The sequence below is a fragment of the Nothoprocta perdicaria genome, unplaced genomic scaffold (assembly GCF_003342845.1).
Source record: "Nothoprocta perdicaria isolate Ctin4 unplaced genomic scaffold, notPer1 scaffold_40, whole genome shotgun sequence".
NCBI classification, from domain to species: Eukaryota; Metazoa; Chordata; class Aves; order Tinamiformes; family Tinamidae; genus Nothoprocta; species Nothoprocta perdicaria.
Window position 1 is genome coordinate 4,120,558 of NW_020455644.1, and position 22,758 is coordinate 4,143,315.

General features: G+C 42.3%; 2 protein-coding genes across 2 annotated transcripts in view; both read right to left on the bottom strand.

Moving 5' to 3' along the window:
• RPL14 (ribosomal protein L14) overlaps positions 1–80 on the bottom strand; it is a 3,861-nt gene extending 3,781 nt beyond the window's left edge. The window contains exon 1 of the mRNA XM_026045566.1: positions 34–80. Within this exon, the coding sequence (XP_025901351.1) occupies positions 34–36 (3 nt within the window). The 5' untranslated portion in view covers positions 37–80. The remainder of the gene's footprint in view (positions 1–33) is intronic.
• Positions 81–4,511: 4,431 nt separating this feature from the next.
• On the bottom strand, positions 4,512–22,026 carry ENTPD3 (ectonucleoside triphosphate diphosphohydrolase 3). Its single transcript, XM_026045564.1, has 11 exons — positions 22,008–22,026; positions 21,609–21,736; positions 18,638–18,767; positions 14,024–14,141; positions 12,257–12,407; positions 11,305–11,464; positions 8,756–8,986; positions 8,070–8,342; positions 7,860–7,970; positions 5,233–5,370; positions 4,512–4,809 (listed from the first exon to the last, which is right to left on the bottom strand). Exons 2-11 carry the CDS (start codon positions 21,683–21,685, stop codon positions 4,564–4,566), a joined length of 1,635 nt encoding a protein of 544 aa, XP_025901349.1. The 5' UTR covers positions 21,686–21,736; positions 22,008–22,026; the 3' UTR covers positions 4,512–4,563.
• Between the last annotated feature and the right edge of the window lie 732 nt (positions 22,027–22,758).

A 22,758-nucleotide genomic window follows, 5' to 3' on the forward strand; every position in this document is an offset into this window, starting at 1 on the left:
GCGGGCGCGCAGGCCGCGGCCTCACACACGCACCATGATGGCGGCCGGCGAGCAAAGAGGAGGGCGGCGCCTCGGCGGCGCCCGGAAGCGGGCGGCGGGCCGGCACTGCGCGTGCGCAAGGGCCCAGGCGGGGCGCCGCCGCCTCCAACGCGCTTGCGCAGAACCAAGAGGGCGAGGAGGTGCCTCTCCAAGCGCGTGCGCCCTCGCTTTGCGCATGCGTGTTGGCAGCAGGCGGTGCGGGGGGCGGGGGAGCTGCCAGCCGCGAGGCGCATGCGCGGCGGGGCCGCGTGCCGTGCGTGGTGGCCGCGGGGCCGTGGGGCGCGGCGGGGCCGTGTCCCGTGCGTGGTGGCCGCGGGGCCGCGCGCGGGGCCGTGGGGCTGCCGCCGGGTTCCTGCTGCCTCTGCAGGAAAACAGGGCAGGTGTCTAATTCATTCCGATGTTGTGTGCAAGCGCTCAGGATACTAAGGCTCCCTCCGGAGTGACACGAGCACCTCAATGTTCACCCGCCCGGGCTTTTGCCACCAAGTGGGAGCACCGCTTTGTGTGAAAAAATTGAAGAACAAGGCTTCAAAACATTCTCCCGTGATGCCCCTATAAAAGCAACACAGCAAAGCGCGCCGTGCAGCAGCTGAAAGGCTATGCAGGTGTTGCAGCGACGGGAGCATCCCTCCCGCCAGGGAATGCTGAGCGCTGGGCCTGTTCAGCCTGGAGAAGAGGGGCTGAGGGGGGATCTGGCCAACTGCTCTCCGGAGGGATCCCCCTCCTTGTGATGTGGCTGACTGTAATGCCCAGCGCTGTTCCGCTTGCCCCCTTCCCCATCCTCTTCATTTCCCCTCTTTTATCCTTTCGCTTTCCTCATCAGTGTTGAATTACAGTGTGCAGTGCAAGTCAGCCCTTGTTCTACCAACTTTGCACACTGCTTTATGGGGAGTTCATGTCACTTGTGCTGCCCTTCCAGAATGTCCATGTGTATTTAATTTACTTGTTTCTTCTGATTTTGCGGCTTCTCCATAGCTGAGGCTTTCTCTGTGTTACATGGTCCTGTCCATACGCTCCCTGTCTATCCTCCCAAAACTTTTGCAAACCAATCTGCCTCTCATTCAACTGCCTTTGGTGCCTGGAAATTTGCTTTCTGTAGCACATCCTTTCCAGATCTATATTACGGTGATGAAACTGCCCTAAAGAGCATCTGAGCCCCTGAATGGGATGTTAATTATCTTCAAAGGTAGAAGCTGTGTTAAAACTGGACCTACACACACTCACTGGCTTTATATGGATTCCATTATAAATAGATAAAGTAAAATAGGGACTTGTTTTTAATCACCAGGTTTTCTTTGTGGAAAATATGGATTCTGGTGGTTTCAAAACCTCCCAGGATTAGTTTTCACAGCTTGCAAATTTCCATCACCCAAAAAACCATTTCAGAAATGTGTACCCTCTACCAAGAATAACTTGCCTGCCAGGATGAAAATATCAGCATGGGGCAGAAGATGAAAAAAAAAATACACTTGACAGTTTTTCACAGTTTATTTGTTTTCCTAAGCAGACAATAAAGAGTGTGAAAGGATAAATAAGCCATAGTTTATTCCCAACCCCTCTACCCTTTCCTGACTTTCCCAACAGAATTGTTCTGTTCTGGATGTCCGTGTGGGACAGTGTTACACATGTTACTGAGGTTCTGCCTCCGGAAGCAGCGGGAGGCTGAGGCGATGCTGCGGCGGGGGAAGCCCAACAGCTTCAGCCTTCCTGCCTCACACAGCGGGAGACGGAGGGCTGAGCTCTGAGCCAGGACCCGTGTCACAGGGACACTGCGCGAGGAGAGGATATAAATCATGAGAAGGGGGAACTTGTGGAAGAGGAAAGCAGGAGGTGACGGGCAGAGACAGAGCTTTGTTTGAACAGAGGATGGCTCTATCTATCCTCTATTTGATGATCCCAACAGATCTGGAAGTCCAAAATCTGAACAACTTTATTTGGGCTTTAGCTGCCAACTCACACAAGTCTAACAATGCTGTCTCTATGCATAAACCTATTCTTTAGTTTTTGCAAAACCCAATGTCTGAACAGCACTGCCATTTTCAAAGAAAACAAAGGCTTTGTAGAGTAGATAAATATCCCATAATAGCATTATCAGCACATATTGGCAGCTGAAGAAAACCTTTTAGTGCTCACATCCACATCTTCCTGTAACTGCCTACCAGCTCCCCTCTTACCCTTTAATTGCATTTCCAGAGCCAGCACACAGAAGATAAGGCTTTTATTTTATACCAGCCTCTCATGTCCAGTGCACTCTGAACTAGATTTTTATATTTTATCAGATGTAACCTGGCCACCACAGAGCCAGCACCCTGTGATACCTTCTGCCTTGCTTTAAGTACTGCTGCTCCATGAGAGTGGCAGGTCACGGCAGTGTCCTGACAAGGAAGGACCAGAGGTCTCACTGCCAACCCTCTGCAAAGCCCATTTAGTTCCTTTTAAATCATTTAGCAGCCTGTGAACAGGAAATGGAAGCAGTAACATAACAGAGAAAGAAAAGATACAAATTGAAAATATTATTCACCAGCAAAAATAATAGCCCTGTTTTTCTCTGATCTCATAACCTAATCAATATGCAGAATAGGTAAAGCAGGGAGAAAAAATACATGTGAAATATGAATTCATAATTCAAGGTCAGCTTGAATTTTGAGTGTATGAATGAGCAAGTAGATCCTTTATATGCAACAAACCTGCATGGGAACTACGACACAAGAGGCCTCCTGACAAGCTTTAGGTAGCGGCACTATCCTGAATATGGCAACCTCCCTTTTAGTTTATACTTCCTCTTACTGAAAGGCTCATTGCAACGTTAGGGCGCATGTCAGAGAGCCAAGGTGCAAGCATGGGAACCTGCACATGGAGAGAAACGATCCTGGGAGGATAGAGAAATGTATTGAGTGATTTCCAGAAGCTGCTGGGAGGAGGTTTGGGGAAAACACACTGCGTGAGCAGAGCGCTCTAGGTGCTCAGTCTGAGCAAGAGGAGAGGGTAGAAGCTGGGAAGTAAAGCAGAAATGCTCATTTCTCCTCTTGCAGGTCTTGAACAACACAATCCTCCCTTCACTCCAAAGATGTGTTCCTCTCCCAGCCTTTTGGACTATATCAAGGCAATAACAGGAGAAATTACAGGAAGCTCTGTGCAAGCTCAAGGGCAGGAGGCCTCTTCAAGGTTCTATTCAGAAGCTATGCAAAACACATGCAGGAAAAAGGGGTACTGATCCTGAAGTATCCCTCTTGGGTACTCTTTGGGCAGCAAGCAAAGTTGTAGTCTGCTGTAAGAATAAAAGTTTTGGTACAGAATACCTGGTCTTTGAAGGAGGTCAGCTCTTCAGGGCATAAAAGCTGTGGTACTGCCAGGAAAGCTTTGGAGCTAATGTCCTTGACAGAAGCATTTGCCTGTTGGACCGCAATGATGCAGCAGCGGCGCCAAGGCTGGGGCAGTAAAAAAACTGGTTGGGGCACTACAGCTTAGGACAGTGGCAGCAGGTCTGGATCCGTGTGGTGGATTCCTGAACCCAATACACAGAACGCTCAGCTGGCCCCAGTTTTGCCTGCAGTCGTGGTGCAGATCCTCCTGCATTGGAGGATACACCTCTGTGGTGCATCCTCCTTCTTAATTTCAGTTTTGACAGGCTCATGTTAATGCTTCAGAGGTTCCATGTCCAAGACTCTATCCATATAGTCAAAATAACATGTACAAACATGTGTCTGTAATGACTATGACTGTCTGAGATCAGCAAAACACAGGGAATACAGGTCAATGTTTCAGCATGAGACATTATAGAAAGTTCCTGTGAAAGGCAATTTTAAAAGAGAAAAAAAACCTTAATCAAAAGATGTTGCATGCTGGAGGTAACTATGGCATCTTTACAATAAGGTTGCACTACTGAAGTGTGGAGGGATTTTGTTCCACCTTCAAAGCACATCTTAGACTCTCTGTAATCTCTACTGTACTAAAAATACAGCTCAGTTTCAAGATGGACTTGAAAGTCCTGAGGAGTGTCAGAAGTTTATTACACTTTTGTGTAGTGGACCTCAATCCACTTGGAACAGCAAAGAAAATTCTTTCCAGCTGTTCTGTTTGTTTGCTTAATGTCAGCACTACAAATGGGAATAGCTACCACATTCTCCGACATATCAGACCGACTTTTTTCTTTAATTTATCTTTGATCAAGAGCCACCAAATCCATCACCACTAGAATTGGCTAGTTAACCTAGAGTTCATGGACAGAAATCTACACCTACCTGTCAGGAGAAGACGAATTATCCTTTATTGAGCAAAGTAGACTATCTGCCCACATTTATCTGTGCTGAACTCTGGAAAAAGCAGTTTTACAGCAACAATTGCCACGTTCTTTCAAAAGCCCTCCAGGTCACCATATTACAGGTGCCTTCATGTCTGTTGTCTCCTGTATTTATATTTAGGGTCCTCAAGATCTTTTGTCTGTCTTTATTTCTCCTTCAGCTTTCAAAAAAAAAAAATAGCATTAATAGCATTACAAAGATTTTTGTTTTGTCCTTAAAAAGTTCATTCTGGAGTAAATTCTGGAGTAAATACTTGTTCAACATGACTGATGTTCTTTTGGTTACATGATGCAACGCACAAGTAAACAAGGAAGAGAAGGCATAACAGTGCCATGGTTGCGAAGAGGAAGAGGAGCCCAACGAACAAAGAAGGTTTCAGAGGTAGCTGGATCAGCTTCCTTTCTGCTGGAATCATGTTGGTGAGGCTTAGCATGTAGCCAAGGGACCATGCTATACTGCTGTTGCCAACCTGAAATACAGATAAAAGTGTCCTGCCCTCACAAACTCTGGAGTCATGGCCTATTCATTTGTTGTTCTTACACACAAGCACTGCCAAGTTCTGTATGGAGATTACAATCTGGGAGAGTGATTTACAGTAAGCTTGTACAGCAGCAGAGAACAAAGGACAGCCACACAGAACACTGAAGGGCACTTCCTGATGTAGCTGCCAAGATCACACAGTGGGTCACCAAGTAATGCTGCAACCCCAGTAAGCAGCCTGGAATTGGTAGGAAAGCTTGAAAAGTGGCTTTGTTTTATGGCAAATATTTGTCAGTCATCTACAAAGGCTGTCTACAACCATTATGTTTTTGTAGGATACTGCAGCTTCCGTCTCCTTCTAAACTTCTTTGGATTAAAATAATGATAGTAAGAAGAAATAATTATTACTCACCTCTTTTTGGAAATGTATCTGGGGCCAAGTTTCTGCATCAAATTTATAGCCATGTACAAGCAAGTAATAAATGAAGTTTGCTGAAAAACAGTAGGATCTAGCATATGTTTCTTCAAATTTAGGCAGCATAAAATGGAGCTGAAAACAAAAGGTTTCTGTCAAATATGTAAATTATGGCAACCTTTTTTATATAGATATAAGTAATAGTAATTTGTATTCTAATTAGCATTTATCAGCATTTCTCAGAAACACCAAGTAAAATTGTAGACAACTAGATTTACAGTGAAAAGACCCTGACAATGATGTAGTTCATGTGGTAAAAAGTGATAACAAATATAAAGCTGCACATAAAATGCTGGGAATGTTATAGCTCCTAAATTTTCTATGTTATCTTCACAGCATAGTTAAAACTGTGATAGTAAATTGCAGCCACCAGTCTCTTTAAGAGGATCATAGACAGACTGAACCTTGCATATGGCAACCAGCTATCATCAAGTTTCCTGATGGTGAGTTACAATAGGAGATGCACTAGCAACTAATGAATACAAACAGGGAATAAATCTGGTCATCTGAGGTGTCTCCCTGCAAATTTAAAATAGGTCCATTTACTCAAGGTTCACACTAACACAGATGATATGCCTGATATACCAGCACAGGGTATGAGGAATATTGCTGGTGTAAAAAAATACTGTTAAGAAATAGCTATTAAATAAAGATGCCTTCAAATCACATAGAATATGTTACATCACAGGACTGCTCATCTGAAGGCAATTTTGGCCTGAGATGCCCATTTGGATGAGGAATATCGTCTGGAATTCACAGATCCAAGCAAAGTGCTTTGATCTCCCACTCTGATCTGAAAGTGCTGTTAAGAATTGCAGTGGTTACAAGAACAGCAAGACCTGAATATCACAGCATATACTCAGCAGCTCATGAGAATGCCAGAAGTCACATACAGATGCATTAAACTAGCTGGAAAGTGAAAAACTGCTGCAAGAAAGCACTATGGAAAAGGTCTTGAATTGGCAGCGATCGTGAATTGGCAGCTGGGGCAATTTGGTTTATTTGCTCTTCTTTGCAGTAGAAATAAATTGAAAAAAAAAAAAAAACCAGACAGAGAAGGAGAGTACATTTCATTCCGATAATCTCTGTGAGGATCAAACTGAAAAATAAAACTGCCTTCCACCAGTACCAATTCTTTATAACCAAGGTTCACTCCCTATTGAGTTGATGGAAATGCTGGCGTCGAGTCTGCCTTGAAGTGGACCAGGTAACTACTTAGTACAATAAAAAGTCTGAGTCCTTCTAGGCTTAACCACAGCAAAAACAACACTGATTTTCCAAGGCAATTTGGAAATTTTCTCCCTTGAAAAGAATAAGCATCTTGACCATGAAAGTTGTCTCACAAACCTTAAAAAGAACCATGATGGCAATAACCAGTCCCTCATGCATCAGTGCATGAGGAATGCCCAGCATGGTGGCTATCTTGATTCCTGCAGCAGTGTTTAGAGAACTGAATCCAAGACATCTTTAGAGTACTCTTCTTTATAGTGCAATATATATGCACTTCTGTACTGAACCACTATGCACAGTAACAGGCCACATGCCTTGTGCTAACTGGGCAAGGTCCCTGTCACAGCCTGGAAGCCTCTCCTCAGCTTGTGTGGACTTGTTGCATGAACTAGAGCTTAGTACCTGGGGTCTCTTGTTGTGATGTACACTTTAAATACTATGCTGAAAACAGAAGAACTGTAAATAACTCACTAATGCTCACATATTGGTCCCTGCAGCAGCCTAACCATGATAGCTGGGACTGGACTGCTTTGGCTTCAAGAAGCAGCAAAGCTTCCTGCTACAGCCTGTGAAGCTACAGCCCACTCCCGGAGCAGAATGTAATCCAGGAGCTGGGCACTGCCTAAAAACTCAACTGTTTTATAAAAGGATGAGATCCCAAATTTGGGGGTCAGGGGAAGATGCTCATTTCAGTTCCTATTTCCCACTTCGATAATCACATCAGCAACTAAGTCTGCCAAGGATCTCAGGCATCTGTGCTGATTACACTGCATGAGCTCCAGGGCATGGTATATACTCACTGCTAATATAGGATACAGTCATTACATACTATCTGTTTTGAATACACAGTGTAATGTTGATAATGGGTGTGATTGATGTGTTGTGTTAATGAATGTCAGCCTAGCAAAGTTGAGTTTTAAAGTTTAAATCAACCTGATTTATCAGTCTTCTAAATTTTTCTAGCACAGCAATCTGTTATTTGCCAGGATACATACATGTACATGCAAGTGTATTCAGTTGCAACACCCACCACCCCTTATGTTCTCTATCACATTCCAGCTGCACAAAGCTAAGAAACTTAAGGAAGGAAATGCACACACTGCTTGGTCACAGTTCACTACAGGCTGGAAAACCAGCTTATAATTATGAGGAGTGTTTCTTCAAACCTATTTCAAGAGTTAAGAATCGCAGAAATACTGCATAGCTTAAAGCACAGTAGGAAAGCAAAGGTAAAGGTTGATACAACCTGTTAAAAGTTTTGAATACTTCTTCATGTCAAGCTCTTTCATATCTCCCTTTGACAGAGACCAAAAAAAAAAAAAAAAATTCCTCACCTGGACCCAGCTCCGTGAACAGAAAAACCACATGCTGGAATTGAAGTCTGATAGGGAAAAGTGCCCAGATAAATTCAAAGCATTAATTGTATAGTAGAATCCTGAGAAAGCCTATAGGAGAGGATGAAAGACCTGTTATTTTCAGAACTAGGAAATCAAAAGCAAATGATATGCTCAAAAAGATGTTCGCATCTGTGTTCACAAACCTACCACAAAATTCCCTTTAACTTTTGGCTGATGAATCCCATTGAATGGGCATTCATCTCTGTCTCTGCAAGCAGTGATATTAAACAGTAAAGACACCATCTCCTGGCACAGAGCAGGATCTCCTGTGCCATGGAATTTCACAAGCTGGTTTGGGTGATAATTTGCTGGCCTCAGAGACTGTGTGCAAAGGCTGCCACACAAGGACTTCATGGTGAATGCAGTCTCATAATTCTGAGGGTAACACGGATTATCCACCTTGAAACTGGCTGTAGATTTCTGAGGAGAGGCAATAAAGGTTATTCAGAAAGAGTTAATCTGACATTTACTACGGGGATTTTGTTTTTAAAACCATACATGCATATATTCTTGTTACATTGCTCATCACTGTCATTCACAGACATTCCTTTCACAAAAAAAAATGCTGACACGATCAGCAAAATACTCACAGGGCTAGCTGGACCATACAAAAGTAATCCGTCAAGTCATAAAAAACCCACCCTAGACCCCAAGAATTTTTTAGCAAAGAGGAAGATCTTCACATGAAGCCCAGGTGTGTTTTTCTACAACTATGCATAAGAGAGCACTCTTTGGGTGCTCTAAGGTCCACCAAAGTGCAAAATAGGAGCCCAAGAACCTGATCAGAGAGTGAACACCTACCAAGGCTGCATAGCAGAGAGTGTTAAACTTACGTGGAGCAGCAATGCTAACAGCCTTTTCTCAGCTTCATCTCGCCCATAACACTGGAAGCTGTGAGTGTAGACATTGTACTCGTAGCCATACAGCTTCACCTGCAAGGTGCTGTTGGAGTAATCCTGAGAGTCCTCTGGAATAAATGAAATTTGAGTGGAAGCTCCTCCAAGATCCAGTGCACCCATGGTCTCTTTTCTGTAAGGACGGACCCATGTCCTCCAAAGGTTTTTCTACATATGAAAGGAAAAAAAAAAAAAAAAAAGGAAAAAAACCCCCACTAATTAGAAATGTCACCTGTTTGTTCTTACTTCACACTCCTGTTCCTTTTACTTATTTTTTAAAACGTATTTTTCCTTCTTTCTGATTCACTCTTTCCAAAAAAATCCCTGCGCTGAGAAAAGCATGCAGAAGCTTTTTTACATAAGAGGGATGTATTTTTACAGAGTAAAATGAGCTTGAAAGATGGAGGAAGGAACACAGTAAAGCTTTGAACTCAGAGAAAAGGCAGCACAGTGATCAAAGCACTGAACTAGCCAGATCAAAATCTGCATTTTGGGGATTGCAGGAAACTGAAGTCTAGGTACTTGTGAGGTTGTGAACAAAACTTTTAACTTCTCTGTCCATAAAATGGAGACAGCAGTCACTTATCCTATGGACAAAACTAGTATGAACGTTTGCTAGTTTCAAGGTAAGAAGAATTATAAAAGGAATGGAATATTAAGAGATCACACAGGATAAAGAATAAGAAAAGAAGTAAATATCAAATAAGAGCTCCATCAAAGTTAAAGGCTCTCTACCAATTTCTACTAGCAAGAGTCTATCCAAAATCTCCATGAAGGGCTTTATATTTGCAAGTAAATGATCAACAATAATCTCAAACTACCTTCAGTTCTAAAACAGAACACGGACCTCTAATCTATGCATTTCCTTCACTGAAACCACAATAGGCCTGGCCCATTAAACTAGCATTCTTCCCTATTATCCTGTAACATGCCCCCCAAATCTGTATTTGATCTACACGCTCACGGTGCCAAGTATATTATTGTAAGATTATTTCGTATGATTATCCATCTCCATATTTACTGTCGCATCATTTACTGAGAACAATGACAGGAATGTATATGATATGAGAGTCTATGGCTGGAGAAGAAACTTTATGGGCTAGCAAACATACTCCTAAGAAAAACTTACAGTGAAAGAGTCCCCTTAACAGCAAAAAAATTCAGCACAGTGGCAAAATTTCCCTCAACCCATTGTCACAAGAAGGGTTAAAAGTTTCTCTCCCACTTGAGATATTCAATATCCAGTTCTTCACACAGTTCCTGACACTAAACTGGCTTTACAACATTCTGAAGTCCCTTCAAAAATCTTTATGAATCTGCCATAGGGGAGTTGAGGTTTTGATCATTAAAATTCATATAACAGAAGGCTGTTTGACACCACTTTGAAGTTCATGAAGTTGTCTTTGTTGCATGAAATGCATACAATGGCAAAAGCTCTCCTGGAGCGTGTAGTCATTTTTCTTAACTTTATGAGAGTCAGCAGCATGTTCTCCATGAGCTGTCACTCAGATCACCAGCATCGAATTCCTACTTATAAATGGCCATAATCAAGCAGCGACTGCTCAACCAGGACTTCGTACAATACTCAAGTGTCTGGTGAATCTTCTTTCCAAACAGCAAGGCTACTTGGAAGAAATGCAGTAAACACTAAAGGCCATGAATGCAGATGAGCAATTGCTGATTTCCTGGTACTGATTTTACTACAAATGAAGTTATACTGAGCATTTATATATAAAAAGGTATTTTTTTCCATCACACTTTATTCCCTCTCCAATCGGAAGCATCTGTATGCTGCTACTGTGAGCTCAATGAGCAGCAGATCTTTCTGTCGCAATAGTTTTGTCCACACAAAACAGAAGGACCCATTAACCGACATCCTCTCCCAGATCTAGGCCAGGCACAACCTGCAGTTTTTCAGCAGTTCTGGAACAGACTGCATGAGTGACTTCTGGCTCAGCTGAGGCACATTTGGCCACGCCAACTCAAGGACCTTCACTGTCTGCTTATGACAAGTAAGCCAACTTTGTCCAATGGTTTGGAGACCCCTAAGCAACACAGTCCCTACACCAGCAGGGCTACAGAAACAGCAACCATCTGCATATGTAACAACAAAAAAAAAAGGGGGGGAAAGGGGGGTAAAAACATCTTTAACTGGCATCACTGTAAACAAAGTCAACATTTCTCTAATTCTTCCCTAATATTTAAAAGCAATGTAGCTGCTCTTTCTCTGGAAGGATTTGTCATTTACAGAAGAGTTCTTCTCCGTGGATCAACAAGTTTTACCTTTGTTACATCACATTCCTGTCACATTGTATTCTGTGATCCATTTGCTTTGTTCCATTACTATCCCCCATTAAAAAAAGTTCTATACTGCAATAGGAAATGGAAGTTACAGCTATGATGTTTTAAGAGGCATCTCCTCTAAAACTTTTCATTTATAACAAAAATAAGAGCAAAAAGAAAAGCATGCAGGTTTTTCCACACACCTCTAAGAAATTGCCCATTAAATAGTTGGCTGTTATCCATCCATACACCCCTTCCTCTGGCCCAGTTATGATATGTGCACCCCTAAATTCAAAGGGCTGTGCTCTGAAGTAGCTTTGAATGCTTGCAAGGACTTCACTGGCTGCCGTTTCATTTTGCAACCTAAGCAATTCACAAAACATGAGACACTGAGCATCTGGAAAGGCAATGGCAGGTTTAGTGCTCACCAACTAGCAAGTCAGGAAAATTCTTTCAATCACCTAACAAAAATGTAACATTGTTTTAACCTAAAAGGGAAAATTACTGTATGGAACAGTTCAGCCAACTATGCTGTATCTTTTTCCCCATGCAACTCCCTCACAGCAAATTAACTGCATTCTTTACTATGTCATTTCTTGGGTATTTTGTTTCTCTTACATATATTTATTTTTGGTGAACTGAGTGCTTATATAGTAGCCTCTGCCCAAGCCAGTCCTGGAATCTTCCTTCCCCCTTTGTTTAGCCACAGAACAAACAAAAACACCTAGTTTGTGCCAGGCCTAAAGCCACAGACAAGCCTCAAAAGCCACATTACACACATCTGCACTCAGAAAGTTCTGTAGTGTCTAGCTTTAATCTGCTTTTGCTGCCCTCAGATATGGGCAAATATTCTCTGTTTACATAATGCTGGACTTAAACACAGATACAGAAAGAAGAACTCTTGCTAGCAAAAACTCTACAGAGAAGAATTCTACAGTGTAAAGCAAATGCTTCTCAATAGAGCATGAGAGGAGGTTTTCATATAGCCCTGCTTTCCCTCCCCAAAACCTCCATTAATTTGGCTGGGCTCCATTTTCTTTTGACATGAGCAATTCCCATGAGCAGAAAAGTGTTCGCTACTTATTTTCACATTCTAGTTTCACAAGCTTCTACTCTAGTACTTGTACACTGGAGCTCAAGGCATTTCCACTCTACCTCAGCAGTCGCATGCCAGCTGTAGCCCCCAGATAAGCAGAAGTATTTTTATGCAGGTGAGCTGGGATTCTCTCCTTGACTTTATTCAGGCAGTCATCAAAAGGTTTGGCAATGGCTCCAGGATTATTCTTATAGCTGGATATGCCAGGACCTATAAGAGAACAGGCGGATTTGATTTCACTGTGCTTTGCCAACTACAAATTAGTCCAAATTAGCAAACAGGTGTTAAGAGAAAGCGCTTCCCTCTTTCCTTGTGTAATTGTAAACAAGGACAGCATGGTTGAAAAGTTTAATTGCTTAAGGCATAAAATATGTAGTGACACAGTTGTGCAAGTTCCTGAGAAGTTATTTCCAAGCTACTCTCCTGCTGCTGAATGTGTATACATATATACCTGTAGTACCTACATATAGTAACATACATACAGTGTAACAATATAACAACACAATGACAGCAGCGCTGCATTCAAAGGGAAAATAGGTTTGCTCCTGACAGACACTATAGAAAGTAAGATGGTGGTTGTAAAATTTGTCTGGCCTGCAAATTATATAGGACCCCTCCTTCCACAACATAGGCCAAAGTTGGCTGGTTTGCTTTACTGCCACTGCTGTGGGTACCATGGCACCTCCACAGCTCACTCTCTTCAGCTGGAGCTACAATAAAGAATTTTCTGCAAGGAATCATTAGTGAAATCTAAGAGGCAGCAGGAAGCCTTTTGAAGTCACAGATATCCCTGTCAAGGTTAGTGTGTCAACTACAAAGAATATCAAAGGTTTCCTTGCCTCCACATACTACACATGAGTCTCACCTTGCTGCACACGATATATTTGAACAATTAACATCGTTTCTCTTTTCTCTCTTTTCTCTCTTGCTTAACAATCCAAGGAAGAACAGGAGTTAAAACAAAATATTCCTCTGGTATTTTTGGAGAAGGTGAATCAATTAGCTTCTTTGAGCATTTTTCTCATAGCAAAAACTCTAAGGGCAACATTCCTTTCGGTTCACGCCATGAGCAAGAAGAGTGTATTCCCTGCTTTAGTTGGTAGGCTGTCACTCCTGCAGCCTGTAAGGATACCCCATCAGGCACATGCCAGTCCGTTCCTGCTTTGTACATGTAGGTTTATATTTCTTTCATGATTGTTCTGCTTTAAAACTGACTTTCTTCTTTTTACAGACCCTTGCTAAAATTTGGAGGTGGCACAGCTCAAAACTGACCTGCTAGAGAAACAATGCAACATGGCCTTTTCTTAAACACTGGACTAAACAGTGAAAACTAAACAAGCAGTCCTGCTGAAATCAGTATCTTTAGAGGATGATCTAAACCTCATTTTGATCAGAGTGGCAGAAGTTCTGAAACTTGGCTTCCTGCAGAAATTCCTTATGGTGCAGCTAATGTTTAATAATGTGAATTTCTCTCCACTGCCTGGCCATCTGTCTTCAAGAAATGTGTGAGATTTTGGTAACATTGAAAGCTTAGGCAAATGTCACTGAATTTGACTGAGAGATTCAGAAGTTATCATACAGCAATCCACAACAGAGTAGTAAAATATATAATGAACCATATCAGAGTCTGAACAAAAATCAGTCTCATTGAGCATCCTCTCTTCACAAGTAACCAATACAAAACCTCAGAGAAACAAACAAGGCCAGTAGCCTGGGGTACTTCTCCTGAGACATTCTCTAGCAGTGCATAATGACAGTTTTTCCTGAGTCAATGGCCAGACCTACATATTCAGACTTAACAAAACTACTATCCCAGTTGAGCTCACCTTCCACGCTGCACTTGAAGATTTGGCTTACTACTCCTGTGTCATTTTCTTTTTCTGCTGGCCATTCATACACATAAATTGTAGTCCGAGATGATCCAGCATCGAGCACTATTCCATACTGGGAAGAAAGAATAATACATTACATAAAGGAATAAAGAGTGACAGCTTACAGGTCCACATGAAGTTGTATTTCTTTGCTTTTCTTCCTTTAGAAAGGAAATGCGTAGTATATTTACTAGACACATTAATCCTAGTACTGGCATTAGATCCAAAGGTGCACAAGGGTGTTGTTAAAGCCACAATGAGGTAAAATGTATAATAATCTGCAAGCAGAATGATGAAACAAGTCTGATTCGTTTCTAATTTTCCCAAAAACTCTCCCTCTGAGAGACTTAGGCAGTCTATCTGTGAGCTTGCCACTGTAATTAGGCTATGCCAGAATTCAACACTGCAATTGCAATTCAACACTGGGGGAAAGAAAATCTGTATTATCCCAAGTTTATTAAAATGATAAATAAGAAATATTTAAGTAAGCTGCCCAAGGTCACAGAGCTCTCCATGGGACTGAAAAATAGGTTTCTCCATGTCAGTCTACTGGCCTCTTTCCTGTCTTTTGCAGCAGCAGAGAACTAAGGCAATAGGGAAAGCAAACTGCCTGATGCATTTTGAAAGCAGTAATTTTGCTTATCCTCTTTGTATTCCCTCAAAGTAAGTTTAGCTGCTTCCCTCTGTCCTGATCATCTTACTAGTAGGAAACACACTTTAAAAAATACACATGTCCAGAAAAAAAGTATGAACCTGACAATGCTGAAAAATGATTCTCCACCTGGCTATGAAGCAGTAAGAGCAGCTGCAGCAGGCTTACAAATTTCATCACACTGCCTCCCTGTGGAGCCTCAAATCCGACTGAGAAGGATCCCTGCTTCAGCCTCCACACCTTGTTAGTTCTCATCTTCCCACTGCAATCCTCCAAGGTCCTGTCCCCCTAAGAATCACCAGCAATAACAATCTCTAATCTTTTCCCTGAGGACTGTTCGATAATGAAGATTTCCTTCATACTTATCTAGACCATACTTAACATGATCGATTGAAAAGTGAAGAGCTCCACAGATACTATCAATCCACTGAACCATCAAGTTCAAATCAAGGCAGTGATTTAGCAAAGATGCTTTAAGTATCTTCTCCTTCCTGGAAAGATATTACATCACAGTGGCTTTACACAGATGAGCACTCTGGAAATACATAAGATAGCACTGGTATATCTACTCAAAGGCTTTTAATTAAGACTAGTCTCAGTCAGCTCAAAGTGCCAAGCATAAGCTTTTAAACTTAGCTATTTCTAGTGCAAAGTATTGTTCCCACATAGACCTGGAAGATTATGGAAGTATGCCACCAGAACATTTATCTCAGCTAACCTGTGGATCTTTCTGACCTATCTCCATCCCCCTTCCCAATAAGTAACAGAGTTCCAAGCCAAAGAGCAGTGGTATGTTTATCTGAACCAGTTTATAACTAAAAACTTTAGTTCCCTCCTCTTATTTTTCCTGTAGCCTCTTGCTCCCTTTAAAAAAAGATGTGTCTTTAATAAAAAATAAGAGAAACTATAAAGATGCAGCATTTCAAGAGGGAGAGAGAATTCTACTTGCCTTGTCTTAGGTGCTACCTAATAAAAGCTAAGCTGGTTGAACCAGAATGTTCTAGTGACCTCTACATTACAGTCCAAACTGTGAGTTAGATCACCTTTGGCTGCCCTTAAATGTCCAACCATGCTCTCCTGCTTTAAAATGCAATGAGGGGGAAAGAGAGCAGAGGAAAACACTTATCCTGGACCTGCAGGTACTGAAGAACAAAATAACTTTTTCTCCCTCCTTTCCCTTCTGTTTCAATTTTTCCATGCACATCTCCATCATCTCTAGTCAATCACCCTTAGACACAAAGGCCTGGGGATTTCCTAATATCAAATTGCATTGGCTAGTCAAAGGACTACGAGAAGACAGGGAAGCAAAATTAATCCAGAAAAAAAAGTCAGAATTCTATTTCTTGACACTAAGAATAAGCTGAAAAAGAAAAGTGACTTAAAGTAAAATACAGCTTTTTTTTTTTTTCCCTATAGGTAATTGGATGGCTTTTACTGTTGCTCAGGGTTTCTCCAGCACTGAAGTGACCATATTGCCTGCAGCACAAAGTAAGTGTACCATTTTGCTTCTTGGCAGGCTGCTATGATTACTGCACACACTTATCAGAAGCTAAATAAAGAGCAAGACAAGGATAAACCAGACTCTGTGTCTCTAAACATGAACTACATTCACACATCATTTCCTGGCTGGGCTGACTGCAGAAACAGCTGGACCCCACCAACTCTTTCTCCTTTCCCTGCAGGAGCGTCCCCCTCCCTCCACTTATACAACCGCTTGTGTAAGCACTTCTCAATTCTTTCAGGTGAAGATTTTTGCTGTTCAACACAACCAGTCTAGCTGTGGCCAAAGTGGGTATGAGATATTCATATAAACTGCTTTGTAAGTACACCTTGAAGAGCAGTAATCTCAGCAGGGAAGCTGGAACAAGCCCCAGATGCAATGACCTCTTTGGCTTGAATACCATAGCCATAGGAGGACATACAGCTGCAAACTCTCAAAGAAGGCACAGTCAGGACAGCTCATCTGCCTTGCAATCACCTTGGAAAACTGCCAGAGGAAGCTAACCAGCTCTACCAGTTAGAACAAGGATGTACAGCCAAAGTACTTCTGTGCTAGAAACATACTCAAGTTCATACTCAAACTATATAGGTTTGTAATGCCTTTAGTCAAGTCAACATTGGTCAGCAAGGAAAACTGTTCCTGAGAGCAAAACAAAGTGTGCTCCTTTGCATGTGCTAAGTTTGCATTTAGAAAACTGTGGCACCTGGTAAAAGAGACGGGTTAAAGAAACACAAAAACATGTTTCTGTTTTTTTCTCTAGGGTTAACAAAGCTTCTGCGAACAAGCAGGAATTTTGTCATCAGATATGAAGGCTCATTGTATCATTTACAACGCTGGACTTCTTCACAAGCCTTATTGCTAAAGGATATTTGCGCTCCCTTCATCCCTCTTCTCAATTTCCAGTATTTCAAAGAGTCACAAACTCTTTCAATGCCTCAGCCTCAGGCATTTGGATTCATGGAAGCAAATTAGTAGCTGAATCTTCAGATAACTCAACTACCAAGGAACCAAAATACCAACATACCAACCAACATACAAACATCAGTGGCAAAGCAGAAAATGTATCTCTTGTACCACAGCAGAATGAATCTGGATGCTCTCAATCTGTGTCCTGGAAGGAGCTATTATGCCACAGCTAACACAAACTCTAGTTATCCTACAATTTTGGTTTCACAGGGAACAGCCAGATGGAGAAGGACAAGAAGAAGAAGCTATTTTTATCATGTTATTGTCATTTTTATTTTATTTTTAACCAAATACACACTTCAGGCCTTAGCCTGCACATCAGTCTGGTCTTGCCTTGCATCAAAGCTGGCAGCATGTAAGGTTGCTGTAACAGACATTAGAGCACACACCCTACCATGTAACACACACCCTGCCACATAAGCACACAGAATAATTATCAGAATACAGCCTTTTGCCCATTGTACAGTAAATAATCTAGACAAAGCGAAGTTGTTCACAATCCCATGAAGAGGAATGAGCCATCAGCCCATCACTGTCAACTTGAGAATGAGGCAGTTTTAATACATACAAGGAGGGAAAGGTAGAAATTATTTTAAAGAAGGATTTGCCAAGATTTATATGCTGACAAGATTTATAGTTGACAAAATACAGGAGTCAGAATGCCAGATTGCACATCTCTAAAAGGCTAATTTCTATAGGTTTGTCTTCAGTTATATGCATCTCTCACTGTATAATCCACCTACATACTCTAGCGGCACGAACCAAAGACAGAACCTGTTTTCCGAAATACTTTAGTTTTTCAGTTTGTTCTGCCCCTCCTCAAGAAGCTCCTTTGCTTCTGCTAACACACAGCAAGTCCAAACACGTAGTAAATGAGAAAGTGCATGCTTGCAGCCCAAATGCTTTATGATTCACAAGGGCAGTTTGCAAAGATCACAGCCTAAACCTCCTATCTGTGTTTGGGAGTAGAATTTCAACTCCTGCTTCAAAATTATTCTAAAATTACTTCCAATCCCCAGTCAAAAACAAAACAAAACAAAAAAAGTGGGTTTTTTTTTTTTTTTTTTTGGCTTTTCAGCCTTGCAAAAGACGGTGTCTAATAGCCATCGCCGTCAGGAAAGCAAGAGACACTTTTCCAGTTTTGTCAATGACTTACTTTGTGATTTTGTCTAGTTCTCTTTTTCTCTTAGCTTCAGTTTTCCCCATGACAAAGGTATGATGAGATATTAATTTTTGGCTGTAAGCTCTTTTGAATCATCACATAAAATATAGCTCAGGAAAGATTATTATTAATTACCAATTCAAAACATTGTTCACGTTCCTGCCTGTGGCAGCCCTGTGCCACATGCTCTAGGTGACCCTGCGTGTGCAGGGGTATTGGACTCGATGACCTCTGAGGTCCCTTCCAACCTTGGGCATTCTATGATTCCTTATGTGCTCTAAGACTTACCTTAAGTCCTGGTGAGAGGCTCTTTTGCTGGTTTATCTGAATCACAGCAATAGAGATGACAAGAACTACACTGAGAAGAAGGAATACCTGTGCAACAACACCTGGCGTTTTGGTGAGCATCCTGAAACTCCTGAAACAACAAAGGAAATGTTTAAGGAGTGTGGAAGTAGTCAGTCATTCTATCTTAAAAGGCTCAACCTTAAGCCCTGAATCAACTGAGATTCATAAAATCAATTTTCATCAACTAGACGATGCCACAAGAAAATTCTGTGCTCTCTTCAAGAACTGCCTGATGTTTTGCCATCACCACTTTGCCTGTATCAAGAAGAGGTACATCTATATTGTCATGCTCGTGACAGGCAGATCTCACCCCCTCCTCGCCCCGTGCCACTCTGCTCATTTTCCCCAGTGCTGCATGTAGAGGCAGGCTCAGTGCTGCCCTTTGCTTCAAGAAACAAGGCAGGCTGGGGCCAGTGCACGCTCACCATCCCATACACCCACAGAGCACAGGCAAAGCCACAGTCGTGCAGACCCGATGCTGGCAGTTTAACATAGCTGGATGTTCCTGCCAGAGATGTAAGGTCAGTGTCTATAATGAATACAGGTAGCTTTAAAAGGAACAAAAGTTGTTATGAAAACTGTAAAGTGGGCATTTTTCTATTAACTTCTAAAGTGTAATTTCTATTAATCGTTTACTTTTGTTTGTCCCTGGTCAGACTTGGAGCTCTTCACTCCAAAAAGGCATTTCAGTACCTCTGAGTCTGAAAATTCTGATATTGAATATTCTTACGTTCCACAAGGAAGAAGGGGCTGTTGGGAGATGGGAAGCTCAGAAGGTTGACACACAGAAGAGAACTTTGCCGCCTTTCTCATTTGCAGAAAAAAAGTAATTTTGACATAGAAATAATAGGAGAGCTCATGCCAGGCTAACCTCAGTCTCATCTGCTAATTCTTATGTGCCCTGATGGAGTATAGGTAGTTGTTCTGCGTTACCCTATTGTTCTAGCAATTGCCAGTGCCAACCTCTCCAAAGCACAAGAAGTAAAAGGCAGTCTGCTCTTTATGACAAGAGCCTAAGTCAGCTTTGCTGAACCTGCAATGCATGCTCAGCATCCTTAGGCTTCAACCTGAGCCAAGGCGCAGAGGAAGACAGGCAGAACAAATGCTTTAAAACACAACTTCCAGATTCTAAACCCCATGAGTACTTCAACCTTTGTAACCCTGGCCCAATATCTACGCTCACATTCAAAAGCACTGAGTGACTTGGTGCTTCTTTCTTCTCTAATTTCTGTTGCAAAATCTAACTCAGATCAGCTTCTGAAAATACATTTCAGCCTGGCACGTCTTGCATCCAGAATGTGATTTTTAATGCTAATTAGACCAATCCCAATCCATTTTCAGCTCTTTGTTTCCTGACAGTCTACTCTTTCATCACCATCCTTTCCATTGTCTTCATTATCTTAATTATCAGACATCTGTGAGATGATTATTAGGCTGCTGCCCAGCTACAGTGATGATTAATATACTGCTGTCCATCGCTTTACTCTCCTGGGGCATTCAAACACAGTGTACACAGTACATGAAAGACGGTAAAAATAAATTGAATGAAATCTATTAGAAAAAAATGTTAACATCTAAAAAGGATTCTCACTGGAATCTGAGGATGACGTCAGAGCACACTAATCGAAAGAATTCACAAAGATCAAGTAATTTTCAAAGAGAAACGGCAGATTTTAACTATACATCTAAGAATAACCACCTTGATAAAATACTTGTCTTTGGGTGAAAAAGAAATCATTCTTCTTTAGCTTGCAAATCTATACACACTTTCCATGGCCACAGGATTATCGATAATTGGGAGGCAACTGAAAAAGTATACCCACATAACCTAATATATACCATTCACTCCTGGATCAAAGCACTGACTTTCAGTGCAGGAAAAATCATTTTCAAAGAGCAAAAGCTCAGGGCAAATGAGTCTTTGAAAAACTAAAGCTTTACTAAACAGCATAGCAATAATCAATATTAATGATTAGCACTTAAAAACACCATGCTAACTGGCTGAAATATTTTCTGCTACATCCTTTTATCAGGGAAAACTGTGAGCTTGGCTTCTTGGAGTTCTTATCTGCTTCTCTGGTGCTGGGATTTGGCTTCTTCGGTGAGGCTTCACTTTTCAAGAATCTGTTTGGCAGGGAGGACATTCTTCACACAACCTTGGCAAACAACAGCATTTCAACAGAGAATAAGCCATAAATCCTGATTTAAGCAGCTGCCATTGTGTCAGGACACCTTTCACTCCATGCCCTCCTGAAGACATCTCATCGCTGACATCCAGCTTGTCTGAATTGTGCAAGATGCTTCAAGGCTTTACATAACTGCATCAGAAGAATAGGGCTGTATTCTACCTTTGGCTACACTCACTTAAGTCTCATACATATGCTAGGGAACACCAGTAATAGGAAAAATGGGTAATAGGGAACACAGGAAGACTCTCCATTCACTGAAATCTGTAGAGATATGGAGAAGTTTGTTCAACCAGTGACTTAACGAGAGGCAGGATTATAAATAATATACTCTTAGGCTGCTGGATTTGTTGGCAAAAAGCCAACAAAAACTTTAAAAAGAAGTTCTTAATAGATAAAATTGAAAAAGCAGCTGCATTGTATTACTAAAGCAACATCCTGAAGCAAGAAATAGCATAAATGCATGCAATTTTCACACCCGCTCAAACTAAATACAGTGGACCACAAAGGAATACACCAGAGGATCATTTTCTACACCTTCAAGCCAAAGGAATGCCAATATACAAAGGCAAACTGAAAATCGAAGGAAAATCATCTTCTTACCATCAGCATTTAGAGTTTGTCTAAGCTAAATATACACGTTTCAACACCAGTGCCCATTATACGCTGAGATTCCTTTTTCCAAGTTCCTTCAAACATCAGACCCATTTATTTTAGGTACTAACCTGGTTGTTTTTGCAGCAGATGGGCAAGCACCTCGAGCATCTCCCTTCCAACTATAACCGGAGAGGTGTAAATACATCAACCTCTATTTTAGCAGTGTGGTCTGTAGGTGGCGAACGCCTTTCAAGTGCTGCCAAAGAAAAGAAAAAAGTTTTAAAAAGTCTCAGTAAAAAAAAAAAAAAAAAAAACTGTGAGAAAGTTCCATAGGGCTGTTCCACTTAGAGGGGACCATCGGAGGAGGAGGGAAAAGATGTAAACAAATAAATGAATAGGTTCCTCTAGTTCTCCTCACAGTAGTAAAATTAACAGTTGAACCGCTGATTTTTTTCCCCCCTTACTCCCTCTCTCGGCTGAAGAGAAAGAAATAATAATAATAACGCGCAGGACTCTTCCCCACACACCTGCCACCTCTGCTGGCGGCCGCCAACTGCTCCCCGGCGGCCGTTGGGCGGCCGTTGAGCGGCCGTTTGGGGCGGCCGTTGGGCGGGAGCCGCCCCCCGCGAGCGGCGCCTCCCGCTCGGCCCCAGGGAGCGGCAGCACGAGCCCCTCTCGCCTTGCAGGGGGTTGAAGACCCTTCTAAAGTGAAAAATGTGCACCCCAAAATGAGGGTGGATTGGCGCGGTGGGAGAGGCCTGCGGGGAGGGGACATTTTGGAAGGGTTAAAGCGGTTGGAGGGGTGGAGGGTGTCCAAGGGGAGCTGGCGGGGTGCGGTGGTCGTGCCCAGCAAGCGGGGAGCACTGAGGGGTCACCCCGGCTTGGGTGCTGCCGTCGTTGGACAGGTCTCCAACATGGATGGTGGCTTGTGCTGGGACACAGTCATATCCGCCCCGTTTCCCCTCCACCTGCCGCTCTCCAGTCCTGCAGGGAATGCAGATCTGGCTTTCCCAGCCCCTGGCAGAGCATGCTGCTGGCTGTCCCTAAATGATATCCTTCACTTCACAGCAAATGGGGTTTTCCCCGAGGTGACCCTGTGGATGAGGGAATAGTGTGTCCCTGCCTGCTCAAAAGGAATAAGTACTTTCTTGGGTAGATACCCTAACAAGCGGGAGCTCTCTAATCCCAGGGCTGCCTCTCTGACCGGATTCAAAAGCACCACCTGGTCTCTGGTGTTGCTACAGTCCCTGCCCAGCCTCCCATGGAAGGAGCTAACCC